At 44.4% G+C, this 21,034-nt stretch overlaps 1 protein-coding gene across 1 annotated transcript in view; it reads right to left on the minus strand.

Annotated features, from left to right (window-relative positions):
- Positions 1-756: 756 nt before the first annotated feature.
- The window catches only part of sptb (spectrin, beta, erythrocytic), a 43,335-nt gene continuing 23,057 nt past the window's right edge, over positions 757-21,034 (minus strand). The window contains 24 exon segments of the mRNA XM_048228091.1: positions 757-3,248; positions 3,460-3,502; positions 3,680-3,853; positions 4,455-4,714; positions 5,014-5,077; positions 5,271-5,344; positions 5,647-5,843; positions 6,203-6,287; positions 6,952-7,090; positions 7,421-7,665; positions 8,078-8,228; positions 8,814-9,037; positions 9,517-9,721; positions 10,184-10,314; positions 10,746-11,030; positions 11,350-11,439; positions 11,581-11,805; positions 12,273-12,536; positions 12,974-13,120; positions 13,343-13,433; positions 14,482-14,684; positions 15,210-15,969; positions 19,836-19,973; positions 20,315-21,034. The exon segment at positions 20,315-21,034 is cut by the window's right edge and continues 154 nt beyond it. Coding sequence (XP_048084048.1) covers positions 3,057-3,248; positions 3,460-3,502; positions 3,680-3,853; positions 4,455-4,714; positions 5,014-5,077; positions 5,271-5,344; positions 5,647-5,843; positions 6,203-6,287; positions 6,952-7,090; positions 7,421-7,665; positions 8,078-8,228; positions 8,814-9,037; positions 9,517-9,721; positions 10,184-10,314; positions 10,746-11,030; positions 11,350-11,439; positions 11,581-11,805; positions 12,273-12,536; positions 12,974-13,120; positions 13,343-13,433; positions 14,482-14,684; positions 15,210-15,969; positions 19,836-19,973; positions 20,315-21,034 — 5,107 coding nt within the window. The 3' untranslated portion in view covers positions 757-3,056.

The raw sequence follows: 21,034 nt of genomic DNA on the forward strand, positions 1-21,034 counted from the left end.
TGTGTTCTGCTTGTAGCCTATGATTACAGCATGAGTTAAACATGGTTGAATTTCGGCGTGGAACGCGCAAGAGCGGCAGAGCAGCAAAATGAAAACACAAATAGGCCTAATATGATAGTATTAAAGTTCCACTACTTGTAAAAAAAATCATAATAAAAATAGGCTATACATACATATGAAAATGCATTAAAATGGTGGATATAGCGTTTGGGAAAAGAGCTTCTCTTTCTTGTAGGCCTAAACAAAGCTTTTGAATGCAGTTGCTTTGTCAATTCCAAAGAAAATACACATCCAGATTTGTAGAAAAAGGAAATCCAAGGTACTATTTCATGAAAGAAAATGTACATGTAAACATGTAAAGAAGAAAAACAACACAACCACATCTGTATATCCTGTTGCCATCAGTGCTGCCAGTGGTTGTGTTGAATGCACTGCTCTATCTGTCATGTATACAGCACACCCCATGCCTGATAAGTGATTGTGATTGGTGCCTGGGTTTTTGGAACATTGGAAATGGGTGTCAATGGCCTCCTTGCCAGACTGACCTGCAGAGCAAATTCAACTTTGCTAAGAGGTTCGTCTGGATTCTGCCAGGCAACCAACTTATAGTAGGCCTACTTTTGATCACATTTTCACATTTCTAGACAGCCATTGCCTGGCCTGAAGCTCTCCCTCCACACACACACACACACACACACACACACACACACACACACTCACACAGACACACAGGAATGAAATGAAGAGGCTTGCTTGTTTCTTCTCCAGATTGTTTATTAGATAATTCCCAGGACCTGCTTTCCTCCTGTACTATGACCCTGTGCTTTTAGCATCTCTTTTTTAAATATTAAAAACATGGCTTCAGAGTAGAAATTGCTGATGAAAAGAATGGAAGAAATGAGGTGAGAATAAACAAACAATGAATGGTTTGTCCTGAAGAGTTCTGTACAAAAAGTTAAAGCTGCAGAGAAAAAGTAAATCAATTTGATAAAATATAACATGACTGCATGAAGACTTGTTTTGTCTTTCAGAATTAATCTCATCTTTAAAAACACATCAATATGTTAATAAGGTAAGCAAAAGAGGTGGTCAACTAGTTTTGCTCCTATAGACTTGCTATTAAATTATCATCTCAGGGATTCCTGAAAATATTATTTTATACTGAGGCCACTGCACTGCGTCAGTCAACCAGACAGATACACAGATAAACTTCCCCGCCCACACTGGTTGCAGTTCATGAATCCTGATTGACACAAGACAGAAAAAAGTGAGGATGCAGAACATTATAAATGTGTGTCTGGACATACTATTTGGAATAATGTGAAATAGTCTGAAGTTATTAATGGGATGAGAAGCTCTCAACCAGGGGGAAAAAAATACAGCTTTGATCTTTTCATGTAGGGTATAAATTATCTTAATTCTAATTAAACATTTCTGTAATAGCATGGTATTCATAAAGGTATTAATGATGAGTTTATCTAGTCCCCTATAAGAACTAAAAAAACAGTCCACATGGACCCTAATTTTTATGAGGGAGTTCTAAAAGTAGGCTACACCTTTCTTTTTCTATCAGTCTTTGGCACCTTGTAGCAACATCCTGATTGGCCTTCGCATCACTTCCTGTCTCTCCCTCATACTGTACATTCATTTTTCAACTCATATTCTTTCCGTGTCCAGGCCACTGTTGTGCAGCTGGTATGGAACAGCAGCTCTCCGTTTAACTGACCCATGGGGATCATCCTAGCTTGTCCTGATTTCTAACTATTTACTCTCTCTCTCTCTCGCTTTCTCCTCTCTTCCTGTCTTTCAGCTGACTGCGTTCCTGTTCCCAGGCGGAGTGGTATGTACTGGATGTGAGACAGTTGTTTGGACACCCATGCATAGATTTGCTGCCAGATTATGCAGGACAGCATCAGGTCCTTTCAAGAGGCTGACAGACAAGCCTGAGATTTCAAGATGGACATATTGCCAGATCATAGCACCATAGTCATATTCAGTAAATAAACTCAGTCATGCATTAGATGGTTAGATAAAAAAAAACATAGGTATATGCATGATATGCAAGGTTTAATACAAAGTTCGTGAGAACAATTTGGTTATAATTCTAGCTTTTGTACAACACATTTAGTATTACTGTGTTTTAGCTTGTTTCTATATCTAACATATTGTTCATATTAAATCTCAACATTTGGAAAACATATAATTTGCGTAATTCCGGGTAAGATCCTTGTTCCCTGTTGCCTGGACTTGAAAGCAAACAGACATGAACATACTGTATGCTTTGAGTGGCTCTACTGCATATCTGCCTTCGTAATCGGTGTCCCTGTTGTGCTTTATGACTATACAGTACTGTACAGTGATTTCCACTCACAACAACATCACCTGTTGGCGAAACAGCATTGAAAAGACTACACCTTCTATATCCTAGCCCAATAAAGAGAATCAATGATAATCAGAGCTCAAGTCCTCCGGATGCAGAGAAGCACAGTATTACTGTTCACAACCATTTCTTTGTGGATTATAAGGCAGATTAAGAAACACCACTCTTTGACAAGGCTTTAAAATACAAGGTTACAAGTATATACTAAAAACATGCCCTAGAAGAGGAAGAGGAAAACAAAAAGCAAATATTATAAATAATCTTTGGTTGAAGGTGAGTGGGCAGAGCATTCCTGTGCATGTGTGTTGTACTTGGTAACAAAGTGAATTTGGGTTGTGCCCAAAAGGAGAAAAAAAAGTAAAAAAGAAATTAAAAAAACAATCAAACAAGCGAAGAAACGAAACAAAACAAACACAAAAGGTCAGTGCTCACAGGCTTAAATACAGGCAGCAGTGTTGTATTGTCACTGAAATATCAGGAACATTACCTAATATGGATAATCCTTACAAATTATTATAATGTAAAAATAAAATATAGTTAGACAAATAGGAAAAAAAATCATCTCATATTCCACTGACGGGTAGTTCATCTGAACCCGATCCCTGGCCAGAAAAGCACCCTCTACTCTGGTGCTCTATCTGTGTCTGTCTGTGACGATGGCCCCCGCCTCACTTGCTCACTTCTTCTTGGTGAAGAGACTGAACCTCTTCTCCTTGTCCTTCTTGGCGGAGGAGGCCTCGGGGATGGTGGATGAGGAGGGAGGGGGCAGGCTGCGGGCCCTGGTGGACCCTGAGGGCCCAGGGGCCTCCTCCTCCACCAGGGACAGGGTGGCTGTCCCCACAGACTGGGTCCATTTCTGGAGCTCATCCTACATTGGATGGGGACAGAGGGAGCAGGGATGGTTAAAGAGGAGGTTCAAGAGCTCTCACACAAGCTTTCTCAAAAGTGGAGGGGTCAGAGAATGTTCTGATAACTGACAAAACCTTCCAAGCTATCTGCTGCATGTTTTAACAGACACTGATTGAACGGTGTTTTATGTAATTTATGAGGTCATTAATGAATTAGTTGGCTGAACTTACCTCATCTTTACACTGGAACAGATACTCACTGCCATCTCCCAGCCTGTTCAATACAGTAGAAAATATGAAGAAGTAAGTAAGAAGATCAGGGAAGAAGCAGGAGAGAACAGAGCAAATGTCAAATGTTATTGTCCACAAACAGAAAAATCCACAATCCACGGTACACAATCAGAAATTGTAGTTAAGAGTTGTCTTTCTGCTAGACACAAATGCTTCTTACCGTAGCTTGAAGACCTGCTTCTTCTTCTTGTAGTTGCTCAGAATCTCACAGGAAGCGTTGCTGAGCAGCATGGGGTCTTCACCGTGGTATGTGACACCATGACCAAAGCTCTTGGCATCTTTGTAGAAAGAAAGCTGTCCTGGGTTCAGCACACAGTACAGGTTGTTCCAGGACCTGAGAGGACAATAGAAAAGCAAAAGAAAATGAACGAATGAATGAATGAATGAATGAATGAATAAAAAAGTATAAGTATAAGTTTATATACTCTTTTGATCCCGTGAGGGAAATTTGGTCTCTGCATTTATCCCAATCCGTGAATTAATGAAACACACTCAGTGAAAGCACACAGTGAGGTGAAGCACACACTAATCCCGACGCGGTGAGCTGCCTGCTACAACAGTGGCGCTCGGGGAGCAGTGAGGGGTTAGGTGCCTTGCTCAAGGGCACTTCAGCCGCTTCCTACTGGTTCGAACCGGCAACCCTCCGGATACAAGTCCGAAGCGCTAACCAGTAGGCCACGGCTACACGGTTATAATGCATATTTCTGATCCACAATAAACAAATGAGAGTGTACAAATATCCTATGACACAAAATGTTTGAAGCACCTCTGCTGTTGCACATTTCTTAAACTTCCTGGCTATGAAGGTAAATAATGTGTTATATTTATTTCCTTTCTTTTTTAGCAGTGATTAATTAGATTATGGCATAAAACAATGCAACCAAAACAACTATTAAGAATGCACAGAGTTTAATGGCCGAACAACAGAAACAAACCTGTTGGAAGCCTTCTTGCCCGCTGGCTCCAGCTCGTGCTTGCGTGTCAAGGTGCCCTCTAAGATGACGGCCTGTGTTCGGGGCGGTTCTGCGGGCAGCGTCTGGGCCTTCTCGGGCTCTCTGCTAGCGACCTGGCTGGACACGGATGGGTCCAGCTCGATGGAGGCGCTCTCGTGCATCTCCGAGACGATGGGCACGGTGGAGTCGCCCACGGTGCCCTCTGTGTGACCTGAGGTTGGCTCCACTGCAGCTGAGGCAGACTATAAACACACACATTCACACACACACACACACACACACACACACACACACACACACACACACACACACACACACACATATAGATATATATACCGGTATATAAAACATGCAGACGGATATTTAGATTAATATCATCTAATTAAAAAACTTGATAACATTGATTATACGTTTCCTTGTAATTATTTATGTAATGTAATGAGCAGATAAAATTGATAATATAGCAGAAACCCTGCTCTGAAATCATGCCAATAAAATAAAACATTCAGGGCTACAGACAAGGTGTGCCAACAGTTCTTACCATTGACTGCTCTTCTATTGTATAAAGCTGGGAGGAATCCTCCACAAATCCTGTGTCTTCTCTCCTGCTGACAGGGAAAACCAGTTTATAAGGAGGGTAATATACAGTATGTTGGTGTTAGTGTTTCTGTGTGTGTGTGTGTGTGTGTGTGTGTGTGTGTGTGTGTGTGTGTGTGTGTGTGTGTGTGTGTGTGTGTGTGTGTGTGTGTGTGTGTGTGCATGCATGTTTCTGTGTGTGTTTGTGAAAGAGAGACTTACCTGGTATCTTTATCTTCATCTGTCATGTACTGTTGCATCTCCTGTTGCTGCTTCCTAATTTCCAACAATTCAAGCTGACAGAGGGGGAGAGACAAAGAGGCCGGCCTGTTACCAATAAATATTTCACACAATGCACTCTCACAGACTCTCAAACACACATCAACAGACACGCACACACACACACAAACGCACAGACATTTAATATTTAAACTGGTATTTCATGCATTTCAAAGAGTAGATGTAATGTTTACAAACACACACACCCACAGAGTTGATGCTTTATTTGATTTTATGCATTTCAGTCAGACAGTGTGCATTCCACATGTATCAATATCAAACAAACACACACACACACACACACACTGGCCCTCCTTACCGTGGTGAGACGCTCCAGAGCTGAGAAGCGCTCCTCCCAGGCAGCAGTGGACTTCTCGAAGGCCTCGTGCCTCTTGAGCAGCTTCTCCACCTCGTCCACGGTGAGGCCCAGGTCCCTGCTGGCCACGTAAGGCTCCTGGGCCACCAGCCAGGCCTCCGCCACCGACGCGTCACGTGCAAACTGGCACACCTCCAACACTGTGGGACATCACACACACAACACGGGCCATGAAACAGGTGTGGAGGAGACAGGAGATCTTTTTGGTCAATTCAAGCCACTGAAATTAAGTTTTTAGTGGCCTTCAGACTACCAGACTTGTTCAGCCCTGTATTCAGAAAAGTGTTTGAATGTGTGTGTGTGTGTGTGTGTGTGTGTGTGTGTGTGTGTGTGTGTGTGTGTGTGTGTGTGTGTGTGTGTGTGTGTGTGTGTGTGTGTGTGTGTGACTGTGTGTGTGTGTGTGTGTGTGTGTTCTTATATTAAAGGGCTTCTGTACGTGAATTCTGAAAGGGGCCTGTGTGTGAATGTGTATGGATGGGATTAAAAGTATTGATCTCACATAATCTGAGCCAATCCCATCGGTCGTCCCACTTGAGCATCATCTCTTTCTTCTTCTCCATCATCTGCATTAGCTTCTCTTTGATCTGAGACGAGAAATGAGCGTGTGTCTTAACAGAGAGCGGAGACAGAGCAACAGCATAACATAACATAAGCATAACTCCTGCAGCATAACATGGCAAAGTTGTCTAGTCTAGTTGAGGTTACAGAACCTTTCTGGTCACAATGGACAATGTGAGGACACCAGCCTGCCAGAGTTCAGAAATAGCTAGGGTGGGGGGTTGGGGGTGAGAGTTCATGGAACTTTCTGTTTTTAAACAAGCTATTCCAGCACACAGGCACACATGACAGGAATTAGGAAGGGAATGCACTACTGTGCAGTAGTTGACTATTATATGGTTATGGTTATGGATTTGGCAGACGCCTTTGTCCAAAGCGACACATAAATACAAAACAACATAGTTGTTATATAATATATGGAAATTATAATAGTGCTGACTGTAGCTCTGATGGGTCCATGCCATGCTCACATCAATTCTGCTGCCATATATAGCATAGCATGGCCATGTTACATGTACAACTAAACTGAACTTGCCAACTTCCTGAGCTGGACTACGGCATAACTACAGTGGCATGGGGTTGTTGATGACAGTGTGTTTTCTAAATTGTTCACTGACAGATTGTAAGGCCACAGCGATGTTTTTACATGCCATGCCGTGCGCCAGCCTTTGACCGACTCTGACCCCTCACCTCAGCTGAGTCACGGTGGTTGCGAGCTAACAGCGCCCGGCCAAGGTCGGCACATTCTGTGAACTTTGGCACCCGAGTTTCCATTTCGGCACGGATACCCTGGTGGTACTTCATCAGGAGCTCTACAGAGGACACATCCCTGAGAAGAGAAAACAGAGAATAGGAGAGAAGAGAAAAGAAGAGAAGAGAAGAGAAAAGAAGAGAAAAGAGAAGAGAAGAGAAGAGAAGAGAAGAGAAAGAAGAGAAGAGAAGAGAAGAGAAGATGGGACCAGAAGTGAGTCAAAGGGTGGGTCAAAACAGAAAATATAGTCTTATAGGGTTCATGACATCAGTATTGACACTGTTATCACAAAAAACATAATCACAGACATTACAATCCTCCCCACTACCTGTGATATGGACCCAGATTCATCCCCATAAAAATATCCATCCCTGTCCCCCTCCTCTCAGACAGATCTCTCCCTCTCACCTGGGCTTCTCCTGGGTCTCGATCTGCTGGATGATGCTCTCCATCCAGGCCATCAGGTCCCTGACCATGGTGAAGAAGCGGAACTTGTCTGCCGTGTCCACCAGTTGGGCGCGCCGGCCGTCACAGGCGTCCAGCAGGCCCTTCCAGGCCTCCATCACCTCCTTCTCCGTGGCCTGGATGGCTGTGGCCTGGTCGCCTGCATACTGGGCGTGCAGCCTAGCGGCGGTCTCCTGGAACTGCTGGACCTAGTGGGGGAGAGTAAAGGGTAAGAGATGGAACAAGAGGGATGGTTTATTATCATTTATTATTGTCATTAGTCACTTTATATACCTGATTGATTTTTAATTCATATAATAATATAAAAATGTATTTAATATTAAATCTTTACTTTATTTACAATAAATGCCTTTTGTTTGTATTAAAATGATCTTTATTTGTAATATTAAAGTGAAAATAGTTCAGATCTATTTTTAACCAGAGAGAAACAATATTCACTTGCAAATACAATTCCACTTAAATTGAAAATGAAAATGGATAAGACTGTTGTTTTTTGTGTATTGAGTAGCATTCCTTCTTTGACAATCACCTTACAGCCTAACCTAGCTTGAGACTGTAGAGAGAAACCTGTGAACCAGTGTGGTGTGGTCAGGGGTATACCTGTTTGCCCAGTGTACTGATGTCCCTCTCGAAGGCAGCGTGCATGCGGTGGAAGGACTCGGCCTTGCTGAAGTCCTCTCCCACATCCTCAGGAATATTGTTCTGCTTCTCCTGGATCTGAGCCACCAGCTCCTTACCATCGTAAAAGTACCTAACAGCAGACATGACAACATATTACATGACCAGTGATCCATACACAAGCATGCGGTATCAAACACAAATATTGACAGCGGCAGACAACACATTTGGACCACAACATCACTGCTCTCCCTGAAGGGGGATTAATTTGGAACAATTTTCAGAGCTACTAAAAAGACTGGAGGAAATTGACTAAATAAATCTACACTTATGACAAACCATATATTTTGGCAAGGGAACATGATTGGAAAAACGGATGAGTGAGAATTAAAAGTTAATGACAATAGATAAAACATAATGACCTGTAAATGATACAGCTATTAGTGTCACAGAGTTTTGTGACTGTTCATAAAGTGTAGATTCACTTTTACAACACAGTTTATATGATGATCCATTTTCTTTCTGCACAGCCACATTCAGTGACACATTTGGTCATGTTCAAAGTATACTATGTACATTCCATATACTACCTTCTATACACTAATGGCAATCACAATGTGATGTGATATGAACAATTAAGTTGCAAATAACATTTGCACCACAGTGGATGTTTGTTATTTATCAGTTATTGTTATTTATGTCAGATAGTCAGACATACTTGAGCAGGTCGTAGGAGGCCGTGAGGAGCTGCGCCCGAGTGTCAATGAGTTCCAGCAGATCAGCCCAGCTCTCGTTGACATTGTCCTTCCACTCGGCCAGCGCGGCGGCCTCCGTGTGTCCGCCCTCGATCAGCTGGTCGATGATCTGGTTGACCGAGTCCACGCGGTCCTGACCCATGGTGCCTGTCTCCCGAGCAAAGTCCCTGAACTTATCCCGCAGGATCTAAAGGTAGTAGAACAATCATGATGAAACAATAAGAAGTACTGGTGCAAACATACATGGGCGTGTTTCCCAAAAGCATAGTTGCAAACTAACTTAGCAACTTTGTTGGTTGCAATGCAATTTCCCATTGCCAACCAACTAAGTTGCTAACAGGTTAGCAACTATGGTTTTGGGAAACGCACCCCATTATAGTAAACAGTGATGGGATGATACTGAACAGAAGATACTATACTCTTAATTCATGTTTTCCTCTTAAAGAAGAGGTGTCAATGTTTGTATTTATCACAAATTGTGAAATGACAAGAGAACAAAATTTTGCTCTATGAATACAAACTATTCATCGACATACACATTTAGCCGATCACTATATTCTGGACCATGCAAGATATGGAATAGTGAAATGCGCTTCTTTAAACAGTGTTCTATGTATGAATGTACATTTGGTTAAAGCACAAAGGTGAAGAGGGTGGGGGGCGTACAGAGACGTGGTCGAGGTCCTGTCCCATTTCCTGCGAGGAGGCGATGACATCGCGCTCGGCGATCCACTGCATCAGGTCCTCCACCTCGCGGCTGAGCAGGAAGTGATGATAAGTATGGTCCAGCTTCTTCCTGCGGTCCTCGGCCAGCTCCTTCAGTCCAGCGTATTGTTTGTCCACCTGACCCTGTCTACGGAGGATCGCCTCACTGCAAAAGGTAACGAAAACAGAGAGAGACAGGGAGAGAGTTGATGTGGTTGCATACACAATCAATATCCATGTCAATATAAGGTGAGAAACTCTCACAATGAGCATGTCTGTCTTCTTTTGTTTTCAACTTTTTACTTTTTTTTGGACATTTCAATAAGAGTTCTGAGCTAAAAGTGTGCAGATTACATACAGTATACCTGGGGCATGTTAAGTATCAGTGTATCAATATCCCATTTTCATATAAAAAAGTACTGTAATGTGATTTAAGTTTGTGTGTAAGTGTATGTGTATGTGTGCGTGTGAGTGTGAGTGTGAGTGTGTGTGTGTGTGTGAGTATGTGTGTGTGTGAGTGTGAGTGTGTGTGTGTGTGTGTGTGTGTGTGTGTGTGTGTGTGTGTGTGTGTGTGTGTGTGTGTGTGTATGTGTGTGGGTGTGTGGATGGGTAGGTGTGTACTGCATACCCATCTGGATGATCCTCTGCCATCATCTTGTGGGCACAGTCTGCCAGCTTCCGCATGGAGTCGGCGTAGTCATCCACGGCCTGCTTGAGGATGAGGTGCCTCTTCAGCATCACCATGGCACTCTGCTCATCCTGTGGGCACAGACAATGAGAGAAGAGAGAGAGAGAGAGAGAGAGAGAGAGAGAGAGAGAGTTACTTTAGCCACATACTGTAGAATATCTCCAGAATCTTTATAATACATATGTCATTAACACATTATGGCCACTTTATACACCATAACCTCTCAAATATGGTCTTTCCACTGAAGACTGTTGCAGTTAGGCATCTCTGTGCAACACAGTTACAGGGCATATGGATGAGTCATAGCTGCGTGGTTAAATATGTTAACTGTGTCAAGCTGGTTGTAACAAATTACAGCTAAACACATTACTGCGATCACATCACATTAATCCGTAACTCAGTGATGTAACACATTAGTTATCTATGAGATATGATTAGGTGTGACCATCACTACTCCTCAGTGTGTCTGCGTAGTCACACCTCTCTGTCTCCTCCTCCTCACCTTGGCCTTCTCGTCTGCGATCATGTACAGCTCCTGCTCTCCGATCCAGGCCTCGGCCTCTTCAGCATCGTTGAAGTACTGCTGCGCCTCGTTAGAGCCGTCCAGCCGCTGGCGGCGCTTGGCCATCTCGTCCTGCAGGTGCGCCCACGCCCCCTCCAGCTCCTTGGCGTGCTCACGGATCGGCTGCGCCTCTGGACCACCCTCGGCCGCCGCCGCCATGCGCTGGCCGCGCTCCAAAACCTCGTCCACTCGCGGCTGGTGGCCCTCGATCTCCCTCTGCAGGGTCTGGAAGAAACAAAGACATCAGGCCATCAGTATCAGTTATTAACAGCAATAACCTGATCATGTTCAAAGTATACTATGTAACCTGTTTGTATTTGTATTGTAATAAGCACTGATGCTCAATTGCTAAGTTAAAATGCATCATAAGGAACATGCATGTTATTGCATTATCTGATGTCTGATTTGAACATAATGGGCTGAAAACCAGCAAGTGCAAAAGTGACCAGCAATTTACTGCTTCCTGAACTTATTGAATCAGCTGTTATTCAATGCAATTCAATAGAGCTGTTATTCAATGGAATCGAAGAGGAGAGGGCCTCACCTGGTTCTTCTTCATGAGGAGCTGGACAGACTGGAGATTGTTGCCATGCTCTTGAGACATCGCCAGCGGTAACCTCTCTTCCACCCATAGCTACAGCACAATGACACACACACACACACACACACACACACACACACACACACACACACACACACACACACACACTGTTATTTCCAGTCAGTTAAGACCTGAGACATCAATGTTCGATGTTCCACATTTAAATTGACTCACGATCTCATCCGCAGCGTCCCTGTAGAACTGGTGCACGGCCTTGGCGGCCTCCAGCTTGCCGCGGCGCTGGGCGAGGGGGGTGAGAACCTTCTGGAACTCGCTCTGCAGGGCCTGCTGCTCGGCCTCCATCTCGGGCCGGTCCTCCCTGAGCGGGGCGTGCTTCTGCACGGCCTCCTGGAGCTCCTTCAGCTCGCGGCCGCGGTCCCGCACCTGGTTCTCCGTCAGCTACACAACACACGGGGTCAGCAGTGGGTCAGAGGGAGTCAAGCGAGTCGTGTGGACGTACATGGTAATGCACACACACACACACACACACACACACACACACACACACACACACACACACACACACACACACACACACACACACACCACACAGGACACATACACACACACATACATACACACACACACACACACCACACACAGCCACACAAACACTCATTCATCCGCTTACTCACTTGGCTGTCCCACACTGTTGTCAGAATATGTTACATATTTTGTCATAATGATTTTTCAATCATATCCGCATGGATACTCACCTGAATTGCTCTTTCTGTGTCTCACACAAATATGTGTAAATATATGCGTACACATGCACAAACTCTCCCTCTCTCTCTCTTTCTCCCCCTCACACACACACACACACACACACACACACACACACACACACCACCCCCTCTGTCTCATACCTGATGCTTCTTGAGTTGCCTGTTGGCACTGGCCAGGTCCTTGACCTCGTCGTCTCCCTGGAGCTCGTTCTGCAGCTCGCCCAGCCACTTCTTCATGTCGTCCAGGCTCTGGTCGTACAGCTCGGAGCGGTTGGCGTCGAACAGCAGCCGGGCCTTGTCCTGCGTGGTGGACTCCAGCTTGTCCCACAGCTCGTGGAGCTGGGCCAGACGCTCTGTCACAATGGGCTCGAACTCCGGCTTGGACTGCATCAGCTCGTGGCCCTCCTGAGGGGACACGCATTACAAGTGGTCAGGAAGAGCACAGGTGATGCGCAAAGGTAAGCAGGAAGAGGAAGGTTTTCACTCACAAGGACAGCAACAGATACAAAGCAGATAAAATATGTTTTTTTTTCTGTAGATTAGCATCATAACACATGAAACAGATGGACTTGACTTAATGGTCCATTGGGCTCTAGGTGAGAAAAGTTGGATATAACTTTTTACTCTCAGTTTGTCTGTAATCTACTTGCATATTATCATTATGAACATACCTCTCACTTACTGTGAATATAATGTTTGCAAATTATATTAATTATATAAATATTATTAATAAATGTCTGGCTCTGCAAGACTTGGAGTATATATATATATATATAATATATATTAGCCTTCAATACATTCAGCGCTAAATTACATATGCGCACACACGCACACACACACACCTGGTCAATCTTATTGAGCCAGTCTTTGTTGGAGGCCAACTCAGCCATGAAAGCCTGGTGCTTCTGCCACTTGCTGTGGAGGTTCCTGGCCTCATCATACGACGTGTCCTGGGCGGTGAGCATCTTCTCATTTATCCACAATGTGAGCTAAATACATGAGAGAGAGAGAGATAGAGAGAGAGAGAGAGAGAGACAGAGAGAGAGAGAAGGAGAAAGAGAGAAAATACAGGGAAGAAGAAAATTAATAACAAGAAGAAGATGGAGAGAGAGGAGGTAATTGAGGTACAGAATATAATAACTAACTTCAGAATGTTGTATGGTGCAGTAGTAGCGTGATTATGGTTTTTGAAAAAGAGGAAAGTCACTCACATCCTGAGTATTCTGAAGGAAGTGTTGAAGGTCCCGGTTGTCTTTCAATTTGCCTGAAACCTCTATCGCCTTCCTTCGATTTTTATTGTATCTGCAAATGGAAGATGCACACACAAATGCAAGCACACACACACACACACACACACACACACACACACACACACACACACACACACACACACACACACACACACACACACACACACACATACACACACACAGACATGCAAAAAGGACGATCAACACTCTAAAAAATGTTATCCTTCAACAAACCAGCAAGCATCCAAATCATTTAACTCTTTTGCTAATGTACACAAACACCGACCTGACATGTGCTCTTCCCCTGACCTCCTCTGGAGCTAAGGGAGGACTATATTACACAGGGAGAGTTCTCTCTATCTCTCTCTCTCTCTCTCTCAGATGGGATCGATATGCATCAGGAGGCATCTCCTCTCAGAGGAGAGGATCCAGACAGACTCTGGCTAATGGATGGCTGCCCTCCTCCTCCTCTCTCATGTCAAGGCCCATGGATCCCTGCTGATCCAGCACTAGTAATGCACAGAGCCACGTCTCTGACTGACTGGGGTCGTTAGCAGTAAGTGCGGATGGAAGGAGAGACACTGAGCAGCTCTCTGTGAGTGTAGCAGCCAAGGCCATGTCCAATGCCACAGTGAGATTTAATGGAGAGAACAGTAGTTGTTCCAGTCGTTTTTTGGCAAGAGAACATGCTGGTGGGACAACTGAATAGATCTCTGAAGAGGAACAGTTATGTCAGTACTCTAGAACCAAGTCTGCCATGTACCAAGTAGGGGTCAGGAGGATGTGTTATGAAAATGTCACTTTACGGAACAATGGAACAACTGCACAACAAAAAACCAAGGCATGAAGTCTGTACAAAACTCACAGGAATATAAAGAGAGCTATTGGTTCAGTGAACTTCTTAAAATTAGCTACAATGAAGACATACTTAATAAATGCTGCCTGTCTTTGGTGCATAGAAGACATTTGTTGCCAGTTACATTTTTTAATTCTATCAGTTCTTTGACATAAATCTCTACCATCGCCCTTACATATGAATCACTTGTTTTGTGTTTTTGTGGTAAATGGTTACTACAAACAAGTCAACATAAGAGACTGACCTGTCCTGGATGGAGTCCATCTTGTCTTTCACCTTTGGTGCATAGAGGTTCCTGCTGTCTACTAGTCTCTGTCCACTGTCCAGTGTGCTAATGATTTTCTCTTCGTTGGCGTCCATGGTGCTCACAAAGTCCTCATGCTTCTTCAGGGCCTTCTCTGCTCCGTCCATGGTGTCTGCCCGGTCAAGATGGGCCAAGGTGTACTCCTAATACACACACACACACACACACACACACACACACACACACACACACACACACACACAGAGAGACATACAAACACACACACACACACTTTGAATATAAATACAATAACAACTGAAAACTTGATCAAAAGGAATAATGAAAGACATCTTTGAACATGTAGGGCAATAAATGTTTCAGGGATGCAAAAATAGAAAAGGTGAACTCTAATTCGCCAGTCCCAGTCCCAGTCTTAGAGAAAAAAAGAAATGAATCCTGCATTCCTGCAATCCTGCAATTATCTGCATTCTATCCTGTATGTTTACTTTAAGTATCTTGAAGTCATATACGCCACCATTTCAGTCAGACAGTAATGTAACAGCTAGATATATTTAGTTAAACAGGTTATACATGGAATCAAACTGATCTACTGTTTATATATCCACGATTAAAATACTTTTTCTATATTTTGTAAAAAAACCCTTCAATGTTACTACTGTGTTTAATAAAACCTTACACCTTTTCTTACTTCAAACAAATGTTCCTACCTGATTGTTCAGGACAGCGTCCACTTGCTTGGCGTCCCTCATGAACTGCTGGAAGCCGAGACCCTGGTCCAGGAAATTCTTGCGGCTGTCCCACATCTTGTGTAGCTCGTCCCAGCCTTTGTCCAGGCCCTTGAGCCTCTGCTCCAGCTGCTGGTACTGCGGGTCATCCTCCTGGCCCTGGGTGACGGCCGCACCCATGTCCCTCACCTGGTGGTAGTCCTCCTCGTGTCCGTCCATGTCGGCACGCACAGCGTCGTGGAGGCTCAGCAGCTCCTCGGCCTCGGGCAGGTTGCCGGGCATCTCCTCGGACGCGATGGCCTTCTGCGTCTTGAAGAGCCACGCCTGGAAGTCGTCCATGTCCTGCAGGAAGGTCTGCAGCTTGCTGACCTCGCCCAGCGAATCCTCGCGGTCCTTTAGCGTGCGTTTCAGCGTGTCCCAGGCCTTGTCCAGTGACGCCTGGCGCTCCCGGATGCGGTCGGCGCTCTCGGGGTGGTCTCGGGCTAGCCGCTCGGCCTCGCCACGCAGCGAGTCCAGCTTGTCCTGGATGGCGACCAGGTCGCGCTCCATGCCGAAGAGCTTGCGCTGGATGGTCATGACGGCGGCGAGGTCGTTGCCCAGGTCCTGCGTGGACTCGATGACGCGCGTCTTGTCCTTGATCCACGTCTCCGTCTCGCTGCAGTCCAGGCCGTAGTTGTGCAGGCTGAGGGCCAGGTCCACCTTGTGCTTCTTGTCCTCCACCATGGCCTTGAAGGCCGCCCACCTGAGATGATACACAACACATGAGCAACTGTCACACAAGCACCAGCACAAGACTATAGCAAAGCAAGTGGAGCAGAGCTAGTTTGTTTTAATTGAAGAAATAAGAAGTCATTAATTATTGTGTATCAATCCATAATACATTGCAAGAGCATAACCAATGCGAAATACAATGAGTAATACAACAGTATAAAAACTTATAAACGTATAAGTTATAAAAACCAATATGGCACCAGTGAGAGTGGGTTGGTAAAGGATATACCCACACTTGTGGTTCCACCGTAGGCTTTCGAGTTACAACCAAATTTTAAAGACATTAAATTCTGTTTTCTGTCATTCATTTTCATTTGTTCCTCCTCCACCCCCCACCCCACCCCCCAAAAAAAGTTCTTGGTGTCTACTGTTACCAAGCAATGGGAAATGTCACTCTGCAGCCAAGTTGAGTGAGGGAGGCTATATGTGAAAATAAGAATTTTCATACTATCACTTGCTTTTCCTCACATTACATGTTAATCTGAATATTCATCCTACTGGATTCACTTCATTATGACCGCAGCACAAAATGAAGCGGTCATATAGGTTTAGTCAGATTTTTTTTTTTTTTTTTTTAGATGCCCAAATTTCCGTCAATGATTCCCGACACTGAAAGACCGGGGTACACGAAAACTTGGTGGACATGTAACCCCACATGGATAGCATGGAACCATCGTTTTTTTGTTTTGATCTGTAGCCCCTCCGCTGAATTGGACCCCGAAAGGAGGGTAGGGCAGACACAGTTTTCTGTGAATATCTCGAAAACCGTGGGGTTTAGGAGGACCATTTTTTTTTTTGTATGTTGATCTCAAGGGGCCATGTCAACCCATTCCATAACCACTCATTTCATGTATAGCGCCACCTAGTTAAACACAAAAAGTAAAAATGAGGTGGTGTAATTGAAGGTATCTGTGACCTAACATAGTCAAAACTGCACAAAATTGGAAGTGTAGGATCATTATGACACCCTATGTATGCACGCCAAGTTTTGTGGAATTCGTTCATGGGGGCCACACAATAAATTAATTTATGTTACTATACACCAACTGGCCTGTCGGTGGCGGGAGACAGTTTTCTGTGAATATCTCGAGAACCGTGGGGCCTAGGAGGTCCACCTTTTTTTGTATGTTGGTCTTAAGGGGGCATGTCAACCCATCCCATTACCACTTATTTCATGTATAGTGCCACCTAGTTAAAAATTAAAAGCAAAAAATGAGGTGTTTTCATCTCAATATCTCTGGCTGACAAGGTCAAAACTGCACGAAATTAAAGAGTAGGATCATTATGACACCCTCTGAATGCATGCCAAGTTTTGTGTACTTTTCGTTCATGGGGGCCTTACAATAAAATAATTTATGTGTACATTTAGTGGCGTTACACCAACAAGGATTCGGGACACTGAAAGACCGGGGTACACAAAACTTGGTGAGCATGTACCCCCACATGGATAGCATGGAACCGTCATTTTTTAGTTTTTCATCTGCAGCCCCCCGCTGGACTGGACCCCCCGAAGGAGGGTAGGGCAGACACAGTTCTCTGTGAATCTTTTATGGTATGTTGGTCTCAAGGGCCCACATCAACCTGGCTCATAATCACTCATTTGTGATTTGCCCCGGTAAAAATGAAAATCAGTAGGATTAAAAAGAAAGCCAAAATAAATATTCATCATCATCATCATGGCTGCATTTTCAGTATTGGCGAAGTAGTCGTTTGTCCACTAGATGGCATGATCGTTGCAGTGAGACTTAATTTTGTTGGAAGTTAAAAGTGGGTTGGAAAAACAATGGGCGCTTCATACAAGGACTGTAATTTACCGCAGCCAACATCTAATAAGGATAGGGCGATGTTCACATGAAGTGTAATTCCCATTTCTTCTTGAAGCGAAATAAATCTAAGGATGTTTCTCGACATGCTTGGTTTTACTGCAGGCAATTAATCTTGTAATATCAATAAGGACCTAGGTAATGTTACCGTTAAGCGTTGGTTGAGTGATGGAGGCATTTGATTGATTGCATTTGTAGAAAACTATAAATCTTGGTTATACCAACAAATTGATAGCAGCACTGTTTGTATCTTTCGACTGTCATTTATTGCACGTGCTACAAAATCATTCTGTGCAATGGAAGATTTACCAAAGTTACACCGGTCTGATACAGTTTTGCCTATACATCGTGAGACTGAGGCGCCTGTTTATTTTGTTTTAAGTCGTGCAGAGTGTGAGAGGGGAATCGATGTGCTTTGATTACAGCTTGGTAGTTGTAGTCTGTGAAATTAAAAAGCATGTGTGTGTAAAGTATCCAAACAATGACACCTTCATTTCATTATGGCTGCATTAGCAACACACCTTAAGCTACTGTGTAGTGGGTCCCATTTAGAAGTGGCTACTTCATTCAAAACTTTCCTTGACTCATGGAGCTGCGTGAATGTTATTACAACTTTAAACCCGCGATATGACAGTTTAAGTCCGCTTGATACTGTAAAGTAAGCCATTGGTTTCAAAGGAGATTTTATTTGTGTAGCCAGCATAGCCTATTGACAATTTATGTTGTCAATAGGCCTACCTTATAATCCTACCTGTAGCTTAGGGAAGCTAACAACTTTCTATTAGGATCTAGTTTGTTAGTTACCGTTTTGTCATAACTCCCTGATGCATTTTTGCATTTAGAATAGCCAGAGCGTGTATATCTCAATCGGAAAAATTAAACAATATCGGTGCCTATGGACTAGGCTGGGTGAACCCAGCCTGATCTGCCCGCTATTTATTTTTTGATTTCTTAAAAGATTGAGCTTGGTCTGATGAAAGCCAGACTAGCCATGGACCTCAGTTAAACAATGCAAGGGAACATGAATCAGCCTATATTTGCACTAACAATAACGGACAAAGCTTTTCAACTTTGGCCCGTTAAAATGTGTATGAACAGTCTAGCGACGCATTTCATCAAGGCCCATTTGGACATGTCAGTTATTTGCACCACTGGTTAGATGTAAAACAGCATTTTCGTTTCAGACTAGGCTACTGTTACTTAATTTGTGCATTAACAATAGCGTTTCAGACTACTGTTACTTAATTTGTGCATTGACAATAAAGTATTACATGAACTAAAGATGACTAAAATCTTATGTAGAAGAAGAAACATTCACAAAAATCCATCCATCCAAAAATGACCTTTGTTTTTTTGATAGCTGTTGAAAACGGCATGGAACTGACAGAGATGTTTTTTGTTTATAAATACATAAAAATAAATAAATAAATAACATTATGCTGATACCTTTTGCTTTTTCCCAAATACAATGTAGCCTACAGGTGTAAGTGACCTTTCATCAATCCAGTTGCAATGGATGAACTGTGATGAACTGCCCTACTTGTGATTGTTTAGAGATTTTAAAGGTTTTATAACAATTCTACATCTTCTTTGGCTATTCTACAATCTATTCACCTTTTCAGCACCAGTAGGGTACTTTCTGTGCAGCCGCTTTCATACACTCAGGCATGCCAAACAAGCATACACAAAAGTTTCAAGAGTGGGGATGGAGTAAAATATGGAGACAAATTGAAGTGTGATTTATTTTCGCGGAACGGATGTACAGGACTGAGCGGCGGTCATATTTTGTACCGCTATGCGGTACATCTAGTTTTCTCTCTCTCAATCTCGCTGTCAAATGCAACGTCATAAAATCGCTGTTCTCTTGCTTTACAATTCAGTGCAAAAAATTCAGAGTGAAGATGTCCTGGGATTAAAGGCATTAAAGGCCTCTCGTCCAGTCGCATATTAATTAATAGCTTGACTGAACTTGTATAATAATGAATTGGAACACACAACAAGCTCAGATGTTCACCTCTTATTGAGTCTTGTCTGACATTCTTTAACCTCCTTGGTGCGGGGATGTCTGCTGTCCTCTAGCTGCTTGGCTGCTTTGTTGACATCGTCCACCCGTGCCTGCATGTTGTCCATTTCTGAGGCCAGGATAGCCAGTCTAAAAAAAGTAATTAATTATTAAGAAGCAATTCAATAATATACATCCATAAGAAGTCAGTATTATAAAGGTAAAGAAGAGTATTTAGCAGATGCTTTTAACCGAAGCGGCATAATTACTTATTGCCTATGTGTATCTGTTATTGTCCCAGTTCTTCATTCAAACTTTGAAAATGTAATGTTTTTTAAATCTTTGAGGTTTAACAAACATATACACACACACTCACACACACACACACACACACACACACACACACACACACACACACACACACACACACACACACGCACACACACACACACACACACATACCACACATACACACACACACACACACTCACCTGTTCTGCACCACCTCCAGGTCCTCCAGCTTCTCGGGCGTCTCCAGGCCCACCAGCCACGTCTCCTTCTGGCCCATCCAGAGCTCGCAAGCGTCCGTCTCGCTGAAGATGGTGTAGAGCGCCATGGTGTCGTCCAGCTTCTTCTGCCGCAGCTCCAGCAGCGAGAGTAGCTCCATGTACAGGTCCCGCACGTCGCTCAGGCGCGTCTGGATGTCGGGCGTGTTGCGCAACTCCTCGGGCAGTGCCGCCGCCTGCTTCTGGAGCCCGTCGAGCGTGGCGGCGTTCTTGGTGGCCTCGTCGCGGAGGTCGCGGTGCCGCTTGGCCAGGCGCTGCGTGGTGTACTCGTCGTGGCCCACGTCGTCAGAGGTGGCCTGCCGCGTGGCGTCCTGGAGCCAGGCGCGGAAGTCGTCGGCGTCGCCCTGCAGCTGGAAGAAGCGCTGCGTGTCGCCAAGGTTGCGCGCGCGGAACGCCGACAGCTCCTCCAGCTGACGCCACTGCCGCCGCACGTCGTCCATGCGCGCCTGCACCTGGGGCGCCCCGAAGTGCTTGGCCGTCACCATATCCTGGCCCTCGTCCATCACTTCCTGCAGGTGGCGTCCGAGGCGGGGTTAAGATCCCCTCGAAGCGCCCGTGCTTGGCGGCGCCAGCACCAGCACGCTGGTCAGGTCCTTGCCGTAGTCCAGCGAGGAGAAGATGTGCTCCTTCTCGCGGATCCAGCTC

Source organism: Alosa alosa, chromosome 19 (assembly GCF_017589495.1).
Source record: "Alosa alosa isolate M-15738 ecotype Scorff River chromosome 19, AALO_Geno_1.1, whole genome shotgun sequence".
NCBI lineage: Eukaryota > Metazoa > Chordata > Actinopteri > Clupeiformes > Clupeidae > Alosa > Alosa alosa.